Raw genomic sequence first — 18,058 nt, 5'->3', positions numbered from 1 at the left:
ACACACACACACACACACACACACACACACACACACAGTTTTGTAATATTGACAGAGCAGCCACCTCATACAGATAAAAGTGACATGCTAAGAGATTTTTAAGTAAAAACCTGAAGAACAGACGGATATCCAGACATGATTTTAAATAGAGACAACAGCAAAGATGGAAAATCATTGCAACATAACATAAGCAAAGGTAATCTTATATTATTTGAACTTCTTCATAATTATTTTAGAAAACCTACTGCGTTATTATCTGTTCTTTACTTCAAGCTTACATCAAAGTGTTGTTTGTTCAGACTCTATATGCACAGTCAAAGTTGGATCCAGAAGTCTTCCGCTGTATCCGTTGGTTATCGTGTGTTTAGGAATGCTAAACACTATTCTGATGTTAACTCCTGTTGTTATTGGGATTAAATGTGAGTACAACTGATCCAAGGAAGGTGATACAACTCTATACTTCACTTGTTCCCAGTTTGGAGTACACTGTACTGAACAACTAAATAACTAAACTATGCACCCATTTTCGAGGCTTAGATAATTAACAATATTTACCCTTTTCTATACCTAATGCTATGAATAGGTAAATACATATGAAATTGTAACAGATTAATAAAAAGGTGTCTTCCTACCTCTGCTAATCACAGATGGCCAAATCAGTGAGGAATCCACTCCACACCAAATAACAGCACAAGAACTCATCATAGAGGTAAAGGAACTTCACACAATGCAGACTAAAGCAATTAAAGCTCAAGAAGAGGCCCAACAAGCATTAGAGAAAGAGCTCAGGAGCCATCAGCAACTTAAACTGCAGTTAAAACATAACAAGACCATCAACGATGCCATTGAGAGGCAGTATGAGACACTACAGTTTGAGAGAGCAATGCTACAGTCCGAAACATTGGATCTCCGTGAGAGGCTTTTGCCTACATTTTTTTTGCATTATGGAATCAAACTTTTTCTTCTACTTGTAACTTGAACTGCTTTTTTTCTTTTAACAGGGGAAAATTGTGGACATTGCCAGTCCGGATGGGTTTTAATATACACATCCTGCTACTTCCATTCTTCATCAGCACATGATCCCTTGAAGAACTGGCAAGACAGCAGGGTGGATTGTATCAGGCGTGGGGCCGATCTGGCTGTGATTGATAACCTGGAGGAGCAGGTATGTCCGGTATTGTGTAGGTGGAAAACAAGGGACCAAATAGTGGGTAAAGTTACTCTTGCTGTTTTGATGTACACAAAAGGCCTATTTCACAACAGATATTGTTGTGCAGAAGTTTTCAAACTGAGATGCGCCTCATGGCAGTTTAGAAGACAATTTATTGTAGTTTGACCCATTTGTCCTGCTTACCAAACACAGTCATTGTTGCAGTTATTGTGGAACCATGGTAGCAGTTAACGTAATTTAAGTACTTTAAAGAAGCAATTTCTGAGCATCACAGTCTTAAACAATAGAAGCTAAACTAAAATGTCGGAAATAAGATCAACTGTTCCTCCAGCTGGGTTGAGGCCCACAGTGTCCCAGTTTTTTTTAAGAAGAATTTACATTTTTTCTATGCAAATTTAGTCAAGGTGCAGAGCTTTCAAACACACAGTCTTAGCAGATTTGATATGGCCTTGCTATCAGAAGAGAAAGACTAATAACTAAATCTAAGAGCAAATGCCTTTTTCACAATATACTTAGACATATCATAGAAGGTAATGCCCTTAAGAGCTCCATATAACAAAGTACCAGTGGCTCTTTCCCTGTTGAATCTACAGTATATCTGTGCTTTTCCTGACATGGGAAATGACCTGCTATTAAAAGGCGTGAGCTGTAGATGTTAAGTTGGTATGTAAAAGCCAATGTTGTTTATAGACATGTTCCCCTTAACATCTCATCAGTTACTATGGGTCTGGACTGCTAATAAATATGGTCAATGTAATGTACATTTAAATAACAAATTCTAACTCTGTTTATCTAGGTAAATCTTTTTGAGTACCTACCTAAACAGAATCCAAGCATTGGACCATGGAGGAGCAAGCCAGAGGGCATTTGGATTGGCCTTACGGATATTCAAACAGAGGGCAAATGGGTGTGGGTCAATAATGTGACTCAGCAGGATGGAGGGTAAGAGCTTTGAGACACTTTGCAGTTTTTGCTCTGTTAAATAAAATAATTTGAAATGTTGTGGTATTGGTTGTCTTATTAACTCTCAGCAAAAAAGCTTATTTGCTTAATTAACTGTTAACTAGTAACTAGTAACTATTCCGTTACGGGTTACGGTACGTTATTGGGTTATTGTAATAATAATTTCATGACCAAGAATAATCACAGACTTTGTAAATAATTCTTTGAATAGTAATGAACAATAAGGTATCCATTAAACAACTACTTCCTGTACGTATAATAGTAATATTTGAAAGAGATTCTCAAATGTAAGTGATTAAATTCACTTAATTAAAAGTGGAAAAATCAAATTCTAAATTGGTGACATAATATTGCCTGTAGCATCAGTGTTGACTGATTCAAATCCTTTCATCTGACAATTATCAACAGTTTATGCAAACAAAGAGAATATATAAATAAAGATTTAAAGACTATTTTGTATGATTATTTTTAAAAATTTGGTTTTGCTTTAGGTACTGGATACAAGGGGAGCCCAACAATTTGGGGCCTTTGGGTGAGGACTGTGCAGCACTTAAGAGCATTAACCCTAGGGCAACATGGTTTGATGGTAACTGCCAGGTAAACAGAGAATGGTTATGTGAAATGGAACCCAACTAGCAGTGGAGAGCATGGTGGTCCCCATCAAGGCTGAGCTTCAGGCTCCTCAAAGAAGTCGACTCCATATTGTCAAACAAGCTGCCATCATATGAGAAGAGAAGACCCAGTTATTTTCCCTATCTGGATATGTTGTATGCAAGTTTATTTGGTCTTGAATAAATACATGGAATATAATAACAACAGTGGTACTTAAATGCAGTTGTGCTAAAGTTGCTAATCATCTTCTGGTTGTATCTTGAAATTGAACAGATATGGGAGTGGTTTCGATTGACTCATTTAACTTTTGTATTCTCAAACGTATTCCCCACAAACAAGCAAACTTTGTGAATCGGTTTATTGTTCAATTTGCCTTAAGTGTAAAGTTAATTAAGTTACCTTGTCAATAAATCTTTTAATGGGTTTTCCAATCTCAACATACTGGTTTTGAAAGAAGTTGCCTAGTGACCTTAGCTGATAGCAGATAACTACACTACCTACAACTTTAAAGACTTTCAGAAGACAATTTCACATAAGAGAAAGGAGAACCAAGCTAAGATAATTAACTATATTTATCCCTTTTACACTTGTTTACATTTTATGAATATACCCTTATTAGACAAATAGTGACCTCCTTATTTCTGCTAGTTACAGGTGGAAAAGCTACTTAGGAATTATCTCCAAAGCAAAAAAAACGCATAAACGCTTATCATAAGGGTGAAGCAACTTCACGTAATTAGAAGTGAAGCCAATAAAGCTTTAGAAGATGCACTAGAGAAAGAGCTCAGGAGCCATCAAACCTGTCCATATTGTTGTGACTTTAACTTATTTTCTTGTGTTAACAGTGTGGATGATGGCTATCCGAATGTTTTTTATTAAACACATCATGCTACTACCATTCTAAATCCAGATCCAGTCCCTTAAGAGAACTGGCCAGCCAACAAGGCAGACTGTAATAACAAAAAAAAGTCTATTATAAGCATGGCACTGACTGATGAAACAACTAAAAACCCTGAAAGCGAAAGCTTGATTATGAAAAAGTACTTGTTACCGGGTTCATCATCGTGGTAACTAATGCTGAACACCTAACCTGGTCGTGAGCAAGCGGGTCATGCTGGAGATTAGAGATCAACCGGCATAAAAGGACTGCCTACGGACCAATCAATACTCGACTGATAACGACGTCATCGCTCTAAGAAGATCCGGAGACTGAATGGGTGGAGCTCGGTGAGCAAAAAGAAAGAATAAAAAAGAAAAAGCTCGGTACGCGGAGAGAGTGAGCGGTGCTTTTAAAAGTTAAAACATTTAGAGAGCGACAACGCCATTAACATTCCTTGATAGGTATCTTTGGATCGGTTTGAATTATTTTGTTATAAAATTATATTTTTGCTTCCTCTCACGATTGCTTACCAATGTCAGGGTTGCAACTGAAATAATAGAGCTGTGATTTACGCATTTACAGGGTTGGCTATTTTTGCCAGCTTCCCTTCCTGTTTTAGGAAGTAGCTACTGTATTGCTTTTGCTTACAACCGTGTCTGTTTTCTTCCTATTTATATAGACTACTTTCTCTTCTTATGTAAAATATGTGACCCGGGTAGATGTTTGCAATTGTTCCCGATTTGCAAACACCGCCTCTTTTATGTGAATGCGTGCTTCTCTTGATTGGGAAACCCTGGGTTGACTGAACTAGTTGATGACCACCTTCGTGACACAACTCATGCAGGACTGCGATTGTTAGGGTTAGTGAAGCCGGGTAACTGAAAGAAATCCAGGACATGTTGATCTTGATTTGTAGTATAGGCCTCTGCACCACGAACCAGGACAAACAGTGTTCCAGCCTAGAAGAAGGAGTCGGTTGAGTTATGAACGCGCATTGTGGAAGTAGCCTACATGCTAACACTGCTGCAGTGATGGCTCAACCAACTCCTTCTTGTCGGTTATAGGCCGGAACACTGTTTGTTATGGTTCATGGGGCAGGTTGCCGCATTTGGCTTTTGTTGCCAATTGTTGAGCCTTGGCTGTACAATGTGTTCAAGGGATGGGCAGCTAGCGGATAGTAAGGGGATGTTTGCTATATTTGACAAAAAATGTGACATCGCTTAGCGCACCTTTAAGTTTGCGCTTAGTGAAATGCAAAGTGAATTTCAGTTGGGCTTTTATTGTGAAGGATACAAGCGGAAGCAGTGAAGCTAGATTTATCCTCTGCTGTTATCAATATGGGACTTAATAAAAGTGTATTGACAGTCTTAGTTCACTCTGGTTAACAGTAACGCGGTAAAACTTCGGCAAAGAAATACAGAATAATGGGAAGTATATTACAATCACAGAAGGAAATAAATCATTATTTGTTTGAATTCTGTATTTCCTATTAATGACTCAGCATCTCTTTAATATGAGAAAGAATACCATAATTACGAGGTTTATCAGTGAATGGGATAATAGCACTATTTTTGGACTAAATAAAATATTTACACAAAGTTTTAAATCAGAGGTTAAGCCAAACAAGCTTCCTTATGACTAATATTTTACCAACTATAATCCTCACATACAAGGAAGTAGCATCCGGACCAGGGTCCAAACATAAACACACATGCGCCTTATCACTGGTACAGGCAGAAGACAAACAGGTCATTATGCACTACTTGCACCAGTATAATGGAGAATGTACAGTCAGAACAAAGGGAGGAAATGTCATTTGAACAAAATATTTCTCAAGATTTCAACACGAATGGGATTTCAGGCTTTCACCATCAAACATTTGGACAAGGTACAACTTTAAAATCAAATAGTCTGCTGTTTCTATCCAATGTCCTACTTCTTTGCTTTAGTTCATTCTGTGACGTATGTAAAACACTGTTAATTATAATTTATAATATATTCTAATGATTTTAACTCTATAATCACATTCATCAAATTCTTTGTAACCCATTAGAAATTAAGATAGTCCATGGCAATCCTCTTAAATGTATTAGGAGTGTCTCACTTAAAATTGAATTTACAAGATTTTAAGTCAGAGGAACTTCATCAAGGTGTGTATCATATTATATCATGATAGAGAGATGTGGATCTGCATTTCCACTCCACCGACTGGTTACTCTGGGCCTGCTGAATGCAGTTCTGCTGATAGCTGCTGTTGTCATTGGGATTTACTGTAAGTAAGAGAGTTCACGAAAAAAAAATGATTTCTGTCCTCTTCTTTAGAATTTGTATTCACAATCGGATGTGGATTGGTAGCTAAAGTCATGCCATTTTACCTCCTTGGCTCTCTGTGAGTGTGTGTGTGTGTGTGTGTGTGTTTGTGTGTGTGTGTGTGCGTGTGTGTTTGTGTGTGTCTGCCTGTGTGTAGTGATTTCTAACAAAACAGAGTGTAAATTGTAATTTCCCCACTGGGGATGAATAAACTGTATAAATTATAAGTAGGAACACCTTGTGTTGGTTAAAATTCTGTACAGGTATCATAATTTATAATAATAATTATAATAATAATAATGACAATAATAACATACTTGATGTGTGTCTTTATGTGCAATGAATGATTTATTGCATCTAATGGATTCATGTGATTGGACTCAATCACAAAATAGAGAAAAAATGACCATGATTAGTGAGGCCAAAGTAACAAAGTTGTCAGAGCCACAGTGGTGGACCAACTGACAGACATTACCTCATAGTGTTGCACGGCAAAAAAAAAAAAATCTTGACTTCACACACCAATTTTGCCACAGTTCCTTTTTCACTTTATCACAACAAGTTGTTATGCCTCAGGTTCCAAAGGCGATCACCTTCAGGTTCCTCATTCAGCTGCTACACCCCTCCTCTTTGAGATCGACTATCTCCGCAATCACAGTGACATCATCATCAGAGCTAAATTGGACGCCCAGACACAATTAGTGAAAGTGCGTGCCAGCCATCTGCAGCTAAAGCTCCAAGTGATGCAGACTAAGACCCTCAACGACCACGTTCAGAGACAGATTGAGACCCTACAAACAGAGAGGACAAATCTGCAGTATAATAAAACCACTATGGGTAAGACAGACTTTAAACCTGTCTTTGGTGACTAACAGTCCATACTAACCTCCCCCCCAAATAGAATACATGATGTAAACCTGAGCAAGTTATGCACATTAATTGTACAGGTTTACATAAGAAATGTGTTTTTTTTCCAATCTCCTGTTGCAACAGAGGAATCATGTGGTAGATGCCCTAAAGGATGGAGTCTTCTTAAATCCTCCTGCTATTACTTTTCTCACCATGTGTCCAACTCCAAAAAGAATTGGCTGGATAGCAGAGCAAACTGTATTAGTCAAGGAGGCGACCTACTCGTAATTAATAACTTGGAGGAGCAGGTGGGTTTCCATCTCTAAAATAAAAGTTAAATTAGAATTTAAGGTTCTGTGTATACTTTTCCTTAAGCAAATACTTCCATTTGATGTTTAACAGTCCCAAAAAGTTCATTTTTCATGGCTCTGTTTAGGGTAGTGTATGGGAGAAAATGCTGGGTTCACGTCCACCCCATTGCTCAGCGTAAGAAGCTAAATGGGGGGACATGTGCAATGTCAACTCCTGTGTCTGCTTTCTTTCAGCAAACCATAGGTGACAACTTCCCAAAGGGGAAAAGCCATTTGTGGTGGCAGAACGGACATTGGATCGGCCTCACTGACGTACTGACAGCAGGAACATGGGTCTGGGTCAACAATGTGACTGAGGTTGAAACAATGTAAGCATCTCACATACTGTTAGCGCTTACTGTACTATTGATTTGTATAGTTTTGTGACAATATAATCATGACTAACAATTACAGTGGAAGTTAATTCTTCTCTGAATGATTTTGATGTCTTCAAGGTATTGGAGAAGTGGACATCCTGCCACTGATGGAGTTCTGAGGGGGAACTGTGCTGCTTTTATTTACTTTGCAAGTGAGAGGACATGGTATAATGGAAACTGCCTTACCCTTCTATTGAACTGGATATGTGAAATGGATCCAAGCTAAACATTAAACCTCTCAAGTGGAAATCACAATAACAGGAGAAATCATTTTTGTCAATGCAAACGTTTTCAAATAAGCAAACTGCAGCTCCATGCATTAGTATCCATGTTGTATGTGATCATTTTTAGAGTTTACACTACTACAGTTGTCTGTGTGCAGTGCTAGTAGAGAGTAGTTGCCAAAATCTACCAGAGTTACGGAGTTACGGAGTAACACTAGTTACTCTGTACATCCACTCATCATTTTTTGATTCCCTTGTCAATTCATAACTGTAGTTGGCAAAACTAAACTTTTGACCGGAGAGGCTGAGTAGGGCAATGACTTGCCAGATACGCTTCATGTTCACAGATTTATTTTGCACTAACACAAACAAGGTTCTGCTTTCAATACATCCCATAATTGTGTTACTGGCATACAAAGTTGTGTCCAAAAGTCACAAACAGCATAGAAAAGCGTAAAACAAGCGTGAAAACAGCGGTCAGCAAAAAATGACTTCCCCCTTTCACCCCGTCTCTCAGTCACAAAACCAAAATAGGTGAACAGATAATAATACTTATAGTTAGTTAAGTTAGTATAGTTAGTAATAAGACTACCCAAAAATGTCAATCTGATACAGCACCATATGTCCAGTCGTATATGAAAGAAAAAGCCTGCCATGTAAATGAAATGAAATAAAAAATGACAATGCTCTTCAATTTACCAGCACCCTAGTAGATAATTAACAAATTAACTTGATTTTCTGTTGCAATGTTACCCCCCCCCCCCCCCCCCCCCCCCCCCCCCCCCCCCCCCCCCCCCCCCCCCCCCCCCCCCCCCCCAACACACACACACACACACACACACACACACAGGGCAATGTCCTAACAAATAATCTCACCCGCAAAAACACTTCGACAAGTCAAAATGGAGGACGGGGAAACTTCAGCTGCCATTCATGATGGTTCATATAACAAACTGATTTATCAAGAGGACGATGAGCCCACTCTCTACTCAAATCAAGAGAAGCAAGGTATAGTAAATAAGAAGTGAATAAATTAATGTGCACATCAACAAGAATCTGTTAATCTGTTTTTGATACTGGTACCAGATTCTAAAATAGGACTGGAGACATTGTATTTCTATGCTAATTTTAACATCTTTGTTTTGGTAAAGGTGCATAATGTTAAATCACTGTATAGCTCAACCACTGATTATTATCAATTCCATCTTGGTATGTACGATGGTACATATGCATGACAAATCAAAAGAAAAGTGTCTCAAGCATTGAGGTTTTTCCTTTACTTTTGTCAGCTGTCTGCACATTATTTTGATAATATTGAACTCATAATGTACCACAATTCATGCCTCTGATATTGATCCACTTCTTCTCTGCGTAGTGTCCATGTCCATGGTGAGACCAGAATCCAGTTGGAATCATTACAAAGTGCTTACAGTAAGCCTGGCACTGCTTGCGGCCATGTTACTAGCAGTTGATATTGGCCTGGGAGTCTATTGTAAGTCACTGTTCACCCTTCTTAGATTTACAATATATTGTGAAAATATTGAAGTATTAGGTAGTCATGTGGCGACATCTCATTCAAAATTCCCTTCTGATGGTGAAAGAAGTATTTGGAGACTTTACTTAAGTAAAAATACAGTGTAAAAACACTCCTTATCTTTATTTGTCCTGCTTTAATGTCGTTGTTCCTAGTTGTCATGTTAATAGATGAGAGCAATGCAACAAAAACAAAAAAATACAGAGTCAGTGTACACAAAGGCTACTTGCTAATAGTAATAATAAAGGTGATTTTAATTCTAAATACAATTAAAGGTCCTTCAATTAAATTACTGTTAATAGTTAAAGTATTACAGTATTAACATCACAATATGAGTAACAAAAGTAAAAATACATATTATACATATACATATTATTGTTTGAAGTGGGTTCCATAGTATGGTACGGTATCCAAAGAATACCCTTTATTTAAATTTAGGAATTTTATAAGCTATATATCTGAAAATATCTGAGTTAAAATATAAGTAAATTAAAAAAACAAATTATCAAACATGATTATAATAACAAATGACTAGAAAATAACAAAGATGATATGAAAGAAACATGGAATGCAATAAACACTATTATTACAAAAGGACTTAATAAATGCGCTAATGTGGGCCCTACAATGGCCAAAGATATAAAGTCCACAGGGATGAAATACTCTGGGACGGACCATGTGGATAATAACCCATACTCATTGTTTCTGGGAACTGTAGAAAACAAGAACATTATAGAGATTGTAAATAAAAGTAAGAATATAACAAAGATACAGATTTATAGATTATATAGATTTTGTTGTTGTTAAATTCTGATGTTTGTGTTTCATTTAGTGGATTACATTTTTTTGTCTTACAACACTGTTTGTTTGATTGTTCAAGATAAATAAATAAATTAAATGAAATAGTCATTGTATTATGTACAATAGATGGCCGGCCTCAGTTTGGAGAAGCAGACAGGAGTCCTAGCATGAAAGCTAAGCAATGTACTGCTCAGGACATGGGCAGCAGCAAAAACATATTTTAGTTATCACAAAAAAGGTTGACCTTAAAAAAAATCAATATCAAAGTTTGCTGTCAGTATTGTCATTAACAAGGATATCCACCGTCAGCTCTTTAAATAACAGCAAGAGTGAGAGAGTAAGAGTGAAGTGAGAAATTAGTAACTCTGAAATGTATTCATGAAAATGTTGAAATATGGCTGATCACCAATATGGATAATATACGCTATGGTACTCCTGTGCTCAAGTTTAACTTGTACATTTGCTGTAAAAAAAAATAATTGAGTAACACCATGTTTTTGACCTCTGACAGATAGCAAACTTACTGATGGGCAGCACATAACGGACATCAGCAATGAGGTGGCCAAACTGCAGGCTACTTACAGCGATGCAATCCACAGCAGGGATGAAGCTAAGAAACAGTTGGCAAGTGAAATCAAGCAGCAGGAATTTACCCAGTGGGAGATTGAACACGAGAATAAAAGAAGCAAATCCTTTGAAAAGCTGAGTGACAAATTGCAACTGGAAATTGCAGTGCTGAAGTCCCACATCGCAATGATTAGTGAGAGCTTTTTTTTGGTTTTTGTTATCAAAGTATAAGATAATATTATGTAATGTAATTATTGTGACAAAACCACCCCAACCAACAACACATCATGTTTCCATTTTCTTCTGCAACAGAGGAGGGCTGCAGACGCTGTTTACCTGGATGGACTTTGATAAACTCCTTGTGTTACTACTTCGCTTTCCTTGACACTTTGACACGTAGATCATGGCAGCAAGCCAGACAGTTCTGCACAAATCAAGGAGGTGACTTGGCAGTGATAGACAACAGAGAGACACACGTAAGACTCGACGTTTAGTGAACACACTCCATTTTTGTAATTCCGTTTTAGAACACTTTACATTTAGTTGCTAAGCCGTAAAAGAGCTTGGTGGTACATGATACCAAACAACATAAATGAATGTGCTTAAAGTGCTCATTTCATGCTTTTTGGCTTTTTCCCTTTCCTTTGTTGTGTAATATATCTTTTATGTGCATGTTATAGGTTTACAAAGTAAAAAAGCCCAAAGTGAAACCCAAGGGCACTTAGTGTTTTCTCCAACAGAAAACACTGTTCACAAACTGCTCCAAACAGCTCTATTTTAGTCCAGCCTTTACTTCAGTGTCACACGTTATAATGCTCGCCTAGCTGCTAGCATGGCACGCACTCATACTCTGCTTCTGACTGGGTAGTAGTCCTTACCTAGCTACTGTGCATGTGCAACTCCCAACAAAGCTAGAATAGAAGTGAGATGCCTCACTCTGAAGCTAAAACAGAGAGCTCAACACACAGGGTGAAAAGAGGAGCTGCAGCAATGTGCAGTACAACAAAAATAGTTTTTTTTTTTAATGAAACCCTGTAAACCTATTCTGATATAACCCTTTAAATACAATTATGAACCTGTAAATGAACATAATATGAGCACTTTCACATGTGTGTGTCTGTGTGTGTGTATATTTCCGATGTTGGCAGCTGGCAATAAGTGAATTGATAAATCACTATCAAGACCAAGGGATAGAAATAAGCATCAGAGGCTTCTGGATTGGACTAACAGATGTGGAGCAGGAAGGGATTTGGAAATGGCTGGATGGAAGAACACTGAATGAGGGGTAACAGTTTCATTTGTGTATAGTACATACTACAAAAACACTGATAACTCATTGGAGTCACATATTGTGATTTAAGGCATTGATGTGATAGCACATTCACTTACTAGCTTTGGGGCTCCTTTGTAATACAACTCTAAAAAAATCAATGAGTAATTAATAATTAGTTTAAATACACAGTGGCAGAGCAGTTATTATGGCTCAACAACCAATTATCTGTTTCAGGTTCTGGAATAATGGAGAGCCCAACAACATTGGTAATGAGGACTGTGCAGCTGCATATCCCAGAAGCAACCCTTTGTTGTCCTGGAATGATGCTCCATGCAATTACGAACTGAAATGGATTTGCCAAATGGCACCAAGGTCTTCTTCTGAAAGCTAAATGTAATTTTAATCAGATTTATTTTTAAATGAATTGTTTGAACAAAAAATGAACTCCGCCTTGGAGACTTTTACACATCTTCTGATTCTTTTTATTGTCATGTCAATATTGTCAATGGCAAAGAAGGTCATATATGAAAATACATCCGCTTTATGAAATGAACTTTAAATATAAGTTAACCATTTTACTGTAATAAATACTGATATTAGCTTTACTATGTACAAATGAATTACTACTATATAGATCTGTATACTTGGTAACCAATTTATCAAGAAAACACATACAGTCACATAAACTATACATTCCGTCCTATGTTGCGTGCCAAAGCAGCATTAAGAGTGTCAGTAAGCATGGAGTTAAGTTAAGCTTGCAAATGTCACAGACATTTATTATTACAAAACCAGTAAGTGTTAACCTAACCACTTGAGCTAATTATTAAACTTCTGTCTTGTTGGCCTTTTCTTGTAAAAAAAAACATGACCAGAGATTGTGTAATAAAAACGCAAAGCTTGTGGATCAGAGGGATCAAAGAAGAACGGCCAGAAAAGTGCAAATGAACAGATATGCCATAACAAGGTCAGTAAAATCAAAATCAATGCTGGTGTTCAGAATGTTTCCAAAGCGATACAAGAACACACTCTAGGTGTACCTAATACACTGGCACTGTAGTATATACGGACCATTTGATATATTAACACAACCCCAAACTAATGCCCATTTGTAGATTTCCATGTCTGACTAATCTGCTACTGACCGTCTTGTTCTGAAGCCTGATAGCTACCACGACAGTCAATCTCTTGTCTTTGACCACTAGATTATTTAAACAACACCTTGCTTCCTAAGCACGCTGCTTGGACGCTCACAGCACTGCAAAGTGCTGCCGAAGTTGCTTAAGAAGCTGTTGAGTGTCGACATGCTCCGGAAAGCAGTCCTCAGACTTTTGGGCGGCAGTAAAGCTGCTATGAAGGTCTCCAATCTGGAAGTAGACAAAAACATCACTCTGGCTGACTGTATCGTGGAGATTATACTTTGTCTCTTTAACTATTGCATTTTGATGTTCAGATGAATTAAATAGTAATAAATTACCTTTTCAGAGAGAATGGAGAGATTGAAGTGTGGCTCATACATGTGGGGGGCCAGTGATGCAGCAGTCTGCAGGAAGGCTTTTGACTAGCGCAAAGATAGGACAACCATTAATATTGTTGACATTATAATATTTGAGTTATTATCATGATCTGAGTAGGATATGGAAATCTGAAATAAACGTGTGCACTGCCTGAGCTCGCCTCCACCACATCTAGGCCAGATGACACATTTTAAATAATTTTTTAAAATTTTTTTTCATTTATAGTACGGCTGCATCTGAGGAACGTATAGAGGAATCTCCAAAATCAGATAGCAAAGATATAATTCTGCCATATTGTTAGCTAAAATTTTAGTGGTTTAAGTTAAGCTTCAAGACCATAACTGTTAGGGATTTCTTTAGAAAATGTACATCAACCGCCTTCCTGGTTTAATGCAGTATTCTACACAACATTAGCTCTTCATTAGTTCACCTTATTTGTTATTTCTGCCCTTTTTTCAGCTTCTGTTATCATGGCAGCAGCACACCCTCCGTGCGGCTGTGGGATAACTACAGTTTCATGCAATATATCTCATAATCTTGTCTCATATCATTATATTAATGCTAAATTGATTTATTGCCCAGCTGACTGGTCTAATTGGTGGTGTATAGCTTGTTTGATTTATAGTGTGCAATAGTTGTGTTTAACAACTAAGTGACAGTGTAATGGTACTTAAATAATGGTCTGTGTTACTTAATATTAGAGGGGCTTAAAGAACACCAATATGATCTCATACCTCATATATGAACAGTTGATTAAAAGCTACATGACTTAAAGATATATCTTCACCTGTTCAATACGACCTTTGCGCAGCTCCAGTACAGCGAGGTTGTTGTAGGATTCAGCATGGTCATTATTAAAAGCCAAAGCCAATTTAAAACACTGGTGGGCCAGTGTCAAGTCCCCTATGCCCTGTAAACATAGAACACATGCACTTTGTACCAGCTTCTATTTGTATCTATCTGATCTAAGCTTGTGAGTTCTATTTGCAACAAAACTTTAAAGTGTTCAGAGGGGGTGACACATTAAATCATCAGACATTCTGGGATATGTTCTGGGATTGGTAACTCACCACAGCCACATGTCCTAGGTTGTACCACACATCAGCCTGTTCTTCATCATTGGCCACCAGGGCCAGAGCCCTCTCAAATGAGGACAGAGTCATGTCGTACTGCTGGGCGTAGAAGCAGCACAAGCCCAGGTTGTTGTACAGCTGGCAGTTATACACCCCCATCTGGAGTAGCCGTCTAGCAATGGGATAGACATATTGAATCACAGATGGGATATAATTTCTCATTGCATATACTGTACCAGGGCTTTAAATTGACACCAGCCAACCGGCCAAATGCAGGTAATAATTTGGCGAGTAACATTGTAAAGTTCCTAGCCAATTTGGCCATTGATGAAGAAGCAACTAACACTGTGTCTGTTTGAATCGGCGGGCTGCAGAAATGATACCTTTCAGACAACACTATGTAGTGATGTGTCATGCAACCGTGGTTACGTGTCTAGAATGTGAGGTATCAATTATGAGCCTCACTGAAACGGAGAAGGCACAAAGAAAACCTGAGGACCTAAAGAAAAAAAGTTAGTTAGAAATAAAACATGTGGCTAGTGGAAAAATCTGATTGGCTGGTAACTTTCAAAACCTTCTAGCCTTGTTGCCTGGTGATCAAAAAAGTTAATTTAAAGCCCTGACTGTAAAAAGACAGTACATAAAGAAAGCATGCATGTTTATTTGACCTGTAGAAGCGCAGGGCGATCTCAGGCTGATCAGTGTAGAAGTGATTGCTGCCTATACAGGCAATAGCCTCCACGTGAGTGTTGTCCTGCTTCAGGACATCTTTGTAATACTCTGTTGCGGATGAGATGTTGTTCATCTCCTATGAAAATGCCACAGTATAAACAGAACATGTGGTTTTATATTTCGTTTTGGCAGTTGTATCTGGAAAAAGAACTAAGTGGACTCTATAGTAAGGACCATGGTGACACACTGTACTTTACCTCATGTATGCGAGCGATTCCTGTTTGAAGAGTAACCTCACCAGGAAAGTGGTCCAGGCCTTGCTTGAAAAGGTTAAGCGCTGTTATTGGTTGATCCAGGCGCAGATATACCTAAAGGGAAAACCCACACGAGGTTTTTCCTTAACTGGCAAACATTTAGCTTAAGGAAAGATTATTTTTCATTGTTGCCAAAAAAGGGTAATGTGTCCCAACCTTCGCAAGGTAGAGATATGTATCTACCACCTCTTCGTGGTTGAGAGCTGATCTAAACTGTTTTTCTGCTTCTCGGTATAAACCAAGTCTGCAAAGGTCAGATACTGTCCATTAATAATTACATACACTCGATTATGAAAAAATGCAATTTCAAGTTAGAAATGTTGAGCTCCAACAATTTAAATGTCTGTGAGTTACCTGTAGTAGCATTTTCCAAGTTGAACTTTCCACCACCAGTCTTTGAATTGAGCATGTTCCGTAGCTTGAGCAGCCAAATCTAAAGCCTGGCCAAGAAATACAAAAAGTTGTGTTGCATTAATATTAGCCAACAATCTTCAAACGTAATAAGGAATTTCCCTTATAACATAGATTTATTGAACACTTACATTTTTTACATCATTTTCATGATGGAAGATGTACTCAAACAGTGTCTGAGAAGGGAAATTCTGGTTACTTGTTGTGAAGAGAAAAAAGTAATGATCTTGATTTATTTTTGCAAGTCTCAGTCTTACCCTGGATAAATTAGGCTTTTGGGAATACTTGGCCAGGTTTAGTCTTGACAAGTTTATAAAAGGTCCTTCTGGATTGGTTAACATTGAAGCCTGGAAAAACAGTGAAACAAAACAGTCACAAAGATGAATGAAACTTATTCAAATATATATATTTTTTTTTTTTACAGGGAAAGATAAAATCAGTTATGTTAGTTTATGTTAGCTCTGGTGGAAACATATATTTGTGTTTTACACAAAGCTTCTCAGTAACTGCCGACTGACACAATTTAAGACATATTTGCTTACTGTTCCCAGACGGATGAATCTGCCAGAAGCGCTGGTGACAGGACGAGCAGTGCTTGCAGTGCGTGGGGTCTTGATGGCCTGTTCCATTGTTCCAGGACGCCCTGACTGCGTGCTGGGTCTCACAAATCCTGTGATAGGACGCCCAGATTGCGTCATGGGTCTTGAATTCAGAAAAGAAAATTCAAATTGTATGTAGTTGAAAATTAAGTCAATGGTAAAATTTCAAATAATAACACAATCATTGTCTGGCAGACAGCACCTGACAGCAGGTGTGGCACCTCCACCCTGACTTGTTCCAGGAAGCCTCAGTGATGTTCCGGGTCCTGGAAGAAAGTCAAGTCTTATTAAATTAGACAAATTAAACCTTAAATTAAAAGTAAATGTATGACTTATTTTCTTAACTTAGGCACTGTGACTATTCTAAACATACGGGCAACTTGAGCAATAGAGCTCTCATCCAGCATCATCTCAGCAATCCCTTCCTGATCGACCTCAACTTCATCGATGTACACCATCTCTGTAAGAGCACGGGTTTTCAAGCTCCATGCAGCCTACGAAGCACACAATGATTCAATCATAATGATGGCTTCAGATGTAAAAATAAACATGTTACAATCAGATCTATGTTGACCTATCCACAAGAAAAATAATGGCAAAGGAAGACAGAGAGGAACAAAGTCACTACCTCTGAGATAGGTAACGACGAGTCCTTGAGACAGCATGCAATGAGTTAGTGAGTGAAGAAGAAAGTTGAGGACAGATGTGAATGAATGGAGAACATTTTAAAACGAAAGCAAAATGTGGTGCAAGGAAAAACACAAACGAAATGCAGTGTAACGTTTTTTATCTATATTTAAGGAAAATGTTGATTCAACGACGTGCCAGTCAACACAGCGTTACCTAAATTAAATTACATTACTCTACAAAGACTCAACTAATCAGGCTTATACTCAGGTTCTACCGCTTGCCTGCGTTAGCAAACAAGCAAGCTTTCCTTAATGGATAATCGCTAGCACGCTAGGCTAACTTTCCCACAGTAACGTTACCTGGTCGTACGGGCTGTCTTGGAGTATTTTTGAGCAAATATCGGAACATTGTTGGAGCTTTCGCCTCCTGAAATAGCTCCACGCCAAAAACAAAGGGTCCATCGTCACCTCCATTCCTTTTTTTTTTAGGAAAAATGGTTGCAAGAGTCGGTTACCAAGCTATTTAGCAAAGCTGGGATGATGGCGATGTCTACGGGCGACACCGAAGCTTTCTGTGTCGCTCGGCAACGACGGAAAAGGGCGGTGCTTTACTGACGTAGTTTCCTCTTATAAAATCAAAAATAAAATAAAATGAAGAAAATAATATAATAAATGTTTTTTTAATATAGATGCTTAATAAATCATGTTCTAGTTAGATTATCACATGTTACTGCTGTATTTCATATCAAATAAATAATGCCCTGTATAGCAAAGACGAAACAAGAAAATAATATGAAAGTGACATGGAATTATAGACAAAATATAATTGAAAGAGAATCCAATAAAGGCATAGTTTATATTACTCAGATGTCTCTAAATCACTAATGAAACATATATATCATATATATATATTCATATATCAGTAGCTTTAT

At 37.8% G+C, this 18,058-nt stretch overlaps 4 protein-coding genes across 9 annotated transcripts; 3 read left to right on the top strand and 1 right to left on the bottom strand.

The window, feature by feature from the left end:
* The first annotated feature begins 44 nt into the window (after positions 1–44).
* On the top strand, positions 45–3,013 carry LOC117936118 (CD209 antigen-like protein E). Of its 2 annotated transcripts, none has more exons than XM_034858912.1 (6): positions 45–196; positions 300–419; positions 648–911; positions 1,002–1,165; positions 1,968–2,113; positions 2,626–3,013. In XM_034858912.1, the coding sequence occupies exons 1-6, from the start codon at positions 136–138 to the stop codon at positions 2,768–2,770; spliced, it is 900 nt and encodes a 299-aa protein (XP_034714803.1). In that variant the 5' UTR covers positions 45–135; the 3' UTR covers positions 2,771–3,013. The 2 variants fall into 2 exon arrangements, with proteins under 2 accessions (XP_034714803.1, XP_034714804.1); XM_034858913.1 differs by having other exon boundaries at positions 48–196; positions 300–429; positions 670–911.
* Positions 3,014–5,320: 2,307 nt separating this feature from the next.
* On the top strand, positions 5,321–7,828 carry LOC117936117 (C-type lectin domain family 4 member E-like). Of its 3 annotated transcripts, XM_034858911.1 has the most exons (7): positions 5,404–5,514; positions 5,720–5,734; positions 5,765–5,898; positions 6,513–6,773; positions 6,930–7,093; positions 7,331–7,464; positions 7,591–7,828. In XM_034858911.1, exons 3-7 carry the CDS (start codon positions 5,796–5,798, stop codon positions 7,736–7,738), a joined length of 810 nt encoding a protein of 269 aa, XP_034714802.1. In that variant the 5' UTR covers positions 5,404–5,514; positions 5,720–5,734; positions 5,765–5,795; the 3' UTR covers positions 7,739–7,828. The 3 variants fall into 3 exon arrangements, with proteins under 3 accessions (XP_034714800.1, XP_034714801.1, XP_034714802.1); XM_034858909.1 differs by lacking the exon at positions 5,720–5,734 and having other exon boundaries at positions 5,321–5,514; positions 5,803–5,898; XM_034858910.1 differs by lacking the exon at positions 5,720–5,734 and having other exon boundaries at positions 5,402–5,514; positions 5,777–5,898.
* Positions 7,829–8,577: 749 nt separating this feature from the next.
* Positions 8,578–13,579, top strand: LOC117936116 (CD209 antigen-like protein 2). Of its 2 annotated transcripts, XM_034858907.1 has the most exons (7): positions 8,578–8,744; positions 9,112–9,228; positions 10,583–10,831; positions 10,951–11,114; positions 11,787–11,923; positions 12,146–12,304; positions 13,117–13,579. In XM_034858907.1, exons 1-6 carry the CDS (start codon positions 8,639–8,641, stop codon positions 12,300–12,302), a joined length of 930 nt encoding a protein of 309 aa, XP_034714798.1. In that variant the 5' UTR covers positions 8,578–8,638; the 3' UTR covers positions 12,303–12,304; positions 13,117–13,579. The 2 variants fall into 2 exon arrangements, with proteins under 2 accessions (XP_034714798.1, XP_034714797.1); XM_034858906.1 differs by having other exon boundaries at positions 12,146–13,579.
* On the bottom strand, positions 13,031–17,726 carry ttc8 (tetratricopeptide repeat domain 8). 2 transcript variants are annotated; one of them, XM_034858900.1, is made up of 15 exons: positions 17,487–17,707; positions 17,126–17,149; positions 16,871–16,991; positions 16,700–16,763; positions 16,441–16,600; positions 16,156–16,245; positions 16,030–16,074; positions 15,842–15,927; positions 15,644–15,731; positions 15,431–15,541; positions 15,170–15,309; positions 14,499–14,673; positions 14,216–14,338; positions 13,389–13,472; positions 13,031–13,278 (listed from the first exon to the last, which is right to left on the bottom strand). In XM_034858900.1, the coding sequence occupies exons 1-15, from the start codon at positions 17,598–17,600 to the stop codon at positions 13,162–13,164; spliced, it is 1,542 nt and encodes a 513-aa protein (XP_034714791.1). In that variant the 5' UTR covers positions 17,601–17,707; the 3' UTR covers positions 13,031–13,161. The 2 variants fall into 2 exon arrangements, with proteins under 2 accessions (XP_034714791.1, XP_034714792.1); XM_034858901.1 differs by lacking the exon at positions 17,126–17,149 and having other exon boundaries at positions 17,487–17,726.
* Positions 17,727–18,058: the final 332 nt, after the last annotated feature.

Source organism: Etheostoma cragini, chromosome 20 (genome assembly GCF_013103735.1).
Source record: "Etheostoma cragini isolate CJK2018 chromosome 20, CSU_Ecrag_1.0, whole genome shotgun sequence".
Taxonomy (NCBI): Eukaryota; Metazoa; Chordata; class Actinopteri; order Perciformes; family Percidae; genus Etheostoma; species Etheostoma cragini.
This window is presented reverse-complemented; position numbering and strand designations above follow the sequence as displayed.

Coding starts and splice junctions, on each gene's coding strand:
- ttc8 (XM_034858900.1), bottom strand. CDS start 17,600: ATGGAGGTGACGATGGACCCTTTGTTTTTGGCGTGGAGCTATTTCAGG. Junction 15,732..15,841: donor CTTGGAAAATGCTACTACAG/GTAACTCACAGA, acceptor TGACCTTTGCAG/ACTTGGTTTATACCGAGAAG. Junction 15,542..15,643: donor CATATCTCTACCTTGCGAAG/GTTGGGACACAT, acceptor TTTTCCCTTTAG/GTATATCTGCGCCTGGATCA.
- LOC117936118 (XM_034858912.1), top strand. CDS start 136: ATGATTTTAAATAGAGACAACAGCAAAGATGGAAAATCATTGCAACAT. Junction 1,166..1,967: donor TTGATAACCTGGAGGAGCAG/GTATGTCCGGTA, acceptor CTGTTTATCTAG/GTAAATCTTTTTGAGTACCT. Junction 2,114..2,625: donor GTGACTCAGCAGGATGGAGG/GTAAGAGCTTTG, acceptor GTTTTGCTTTAG/GTACTGGATACAAGGGGAGC.
- LOC117936116 (XM_034858907.1), top strand. CDS start 8,639: ATGGAGGACGGGGAAACTTCAGCTGCCATTCATGATGGTTCATATAAC. Junction 8,745..9,111: donor CTCAAATCAAGAGAAGCAAG/GTATAGTAAATA, acceptor TTCTCTGCGTAG/TGTCCATGTCCATGGTGAGA. Junction 10,832..10,950: donor GTCCCACATCGCAATGATTA/GTGAGAGCTTTT, acceptor CTTCTGCAACAG/AGGAGGGCTGCAGACGCTGT.
- LOC117936117 (XM_034858909.1), top strand. CDS start 5,403: ATGGAGAATGTACAGTCAGAACAAAGGGAGGAAATGTCATTTGAACAA. Junction 5,515..5,802: donor CCATCAAACATTTGGACAAG/GTACAACTTTAA, acceptor ATATCATGATAG/AGAGATGTGGATCTGCATTT. Junction 7,094..7,330: donor TTAATAACTTGGAGGAGCAG/GTGGGTTTCCAT, acceptor GCTTTCTTTCAG/CAAACCATAGGTGACAACTT.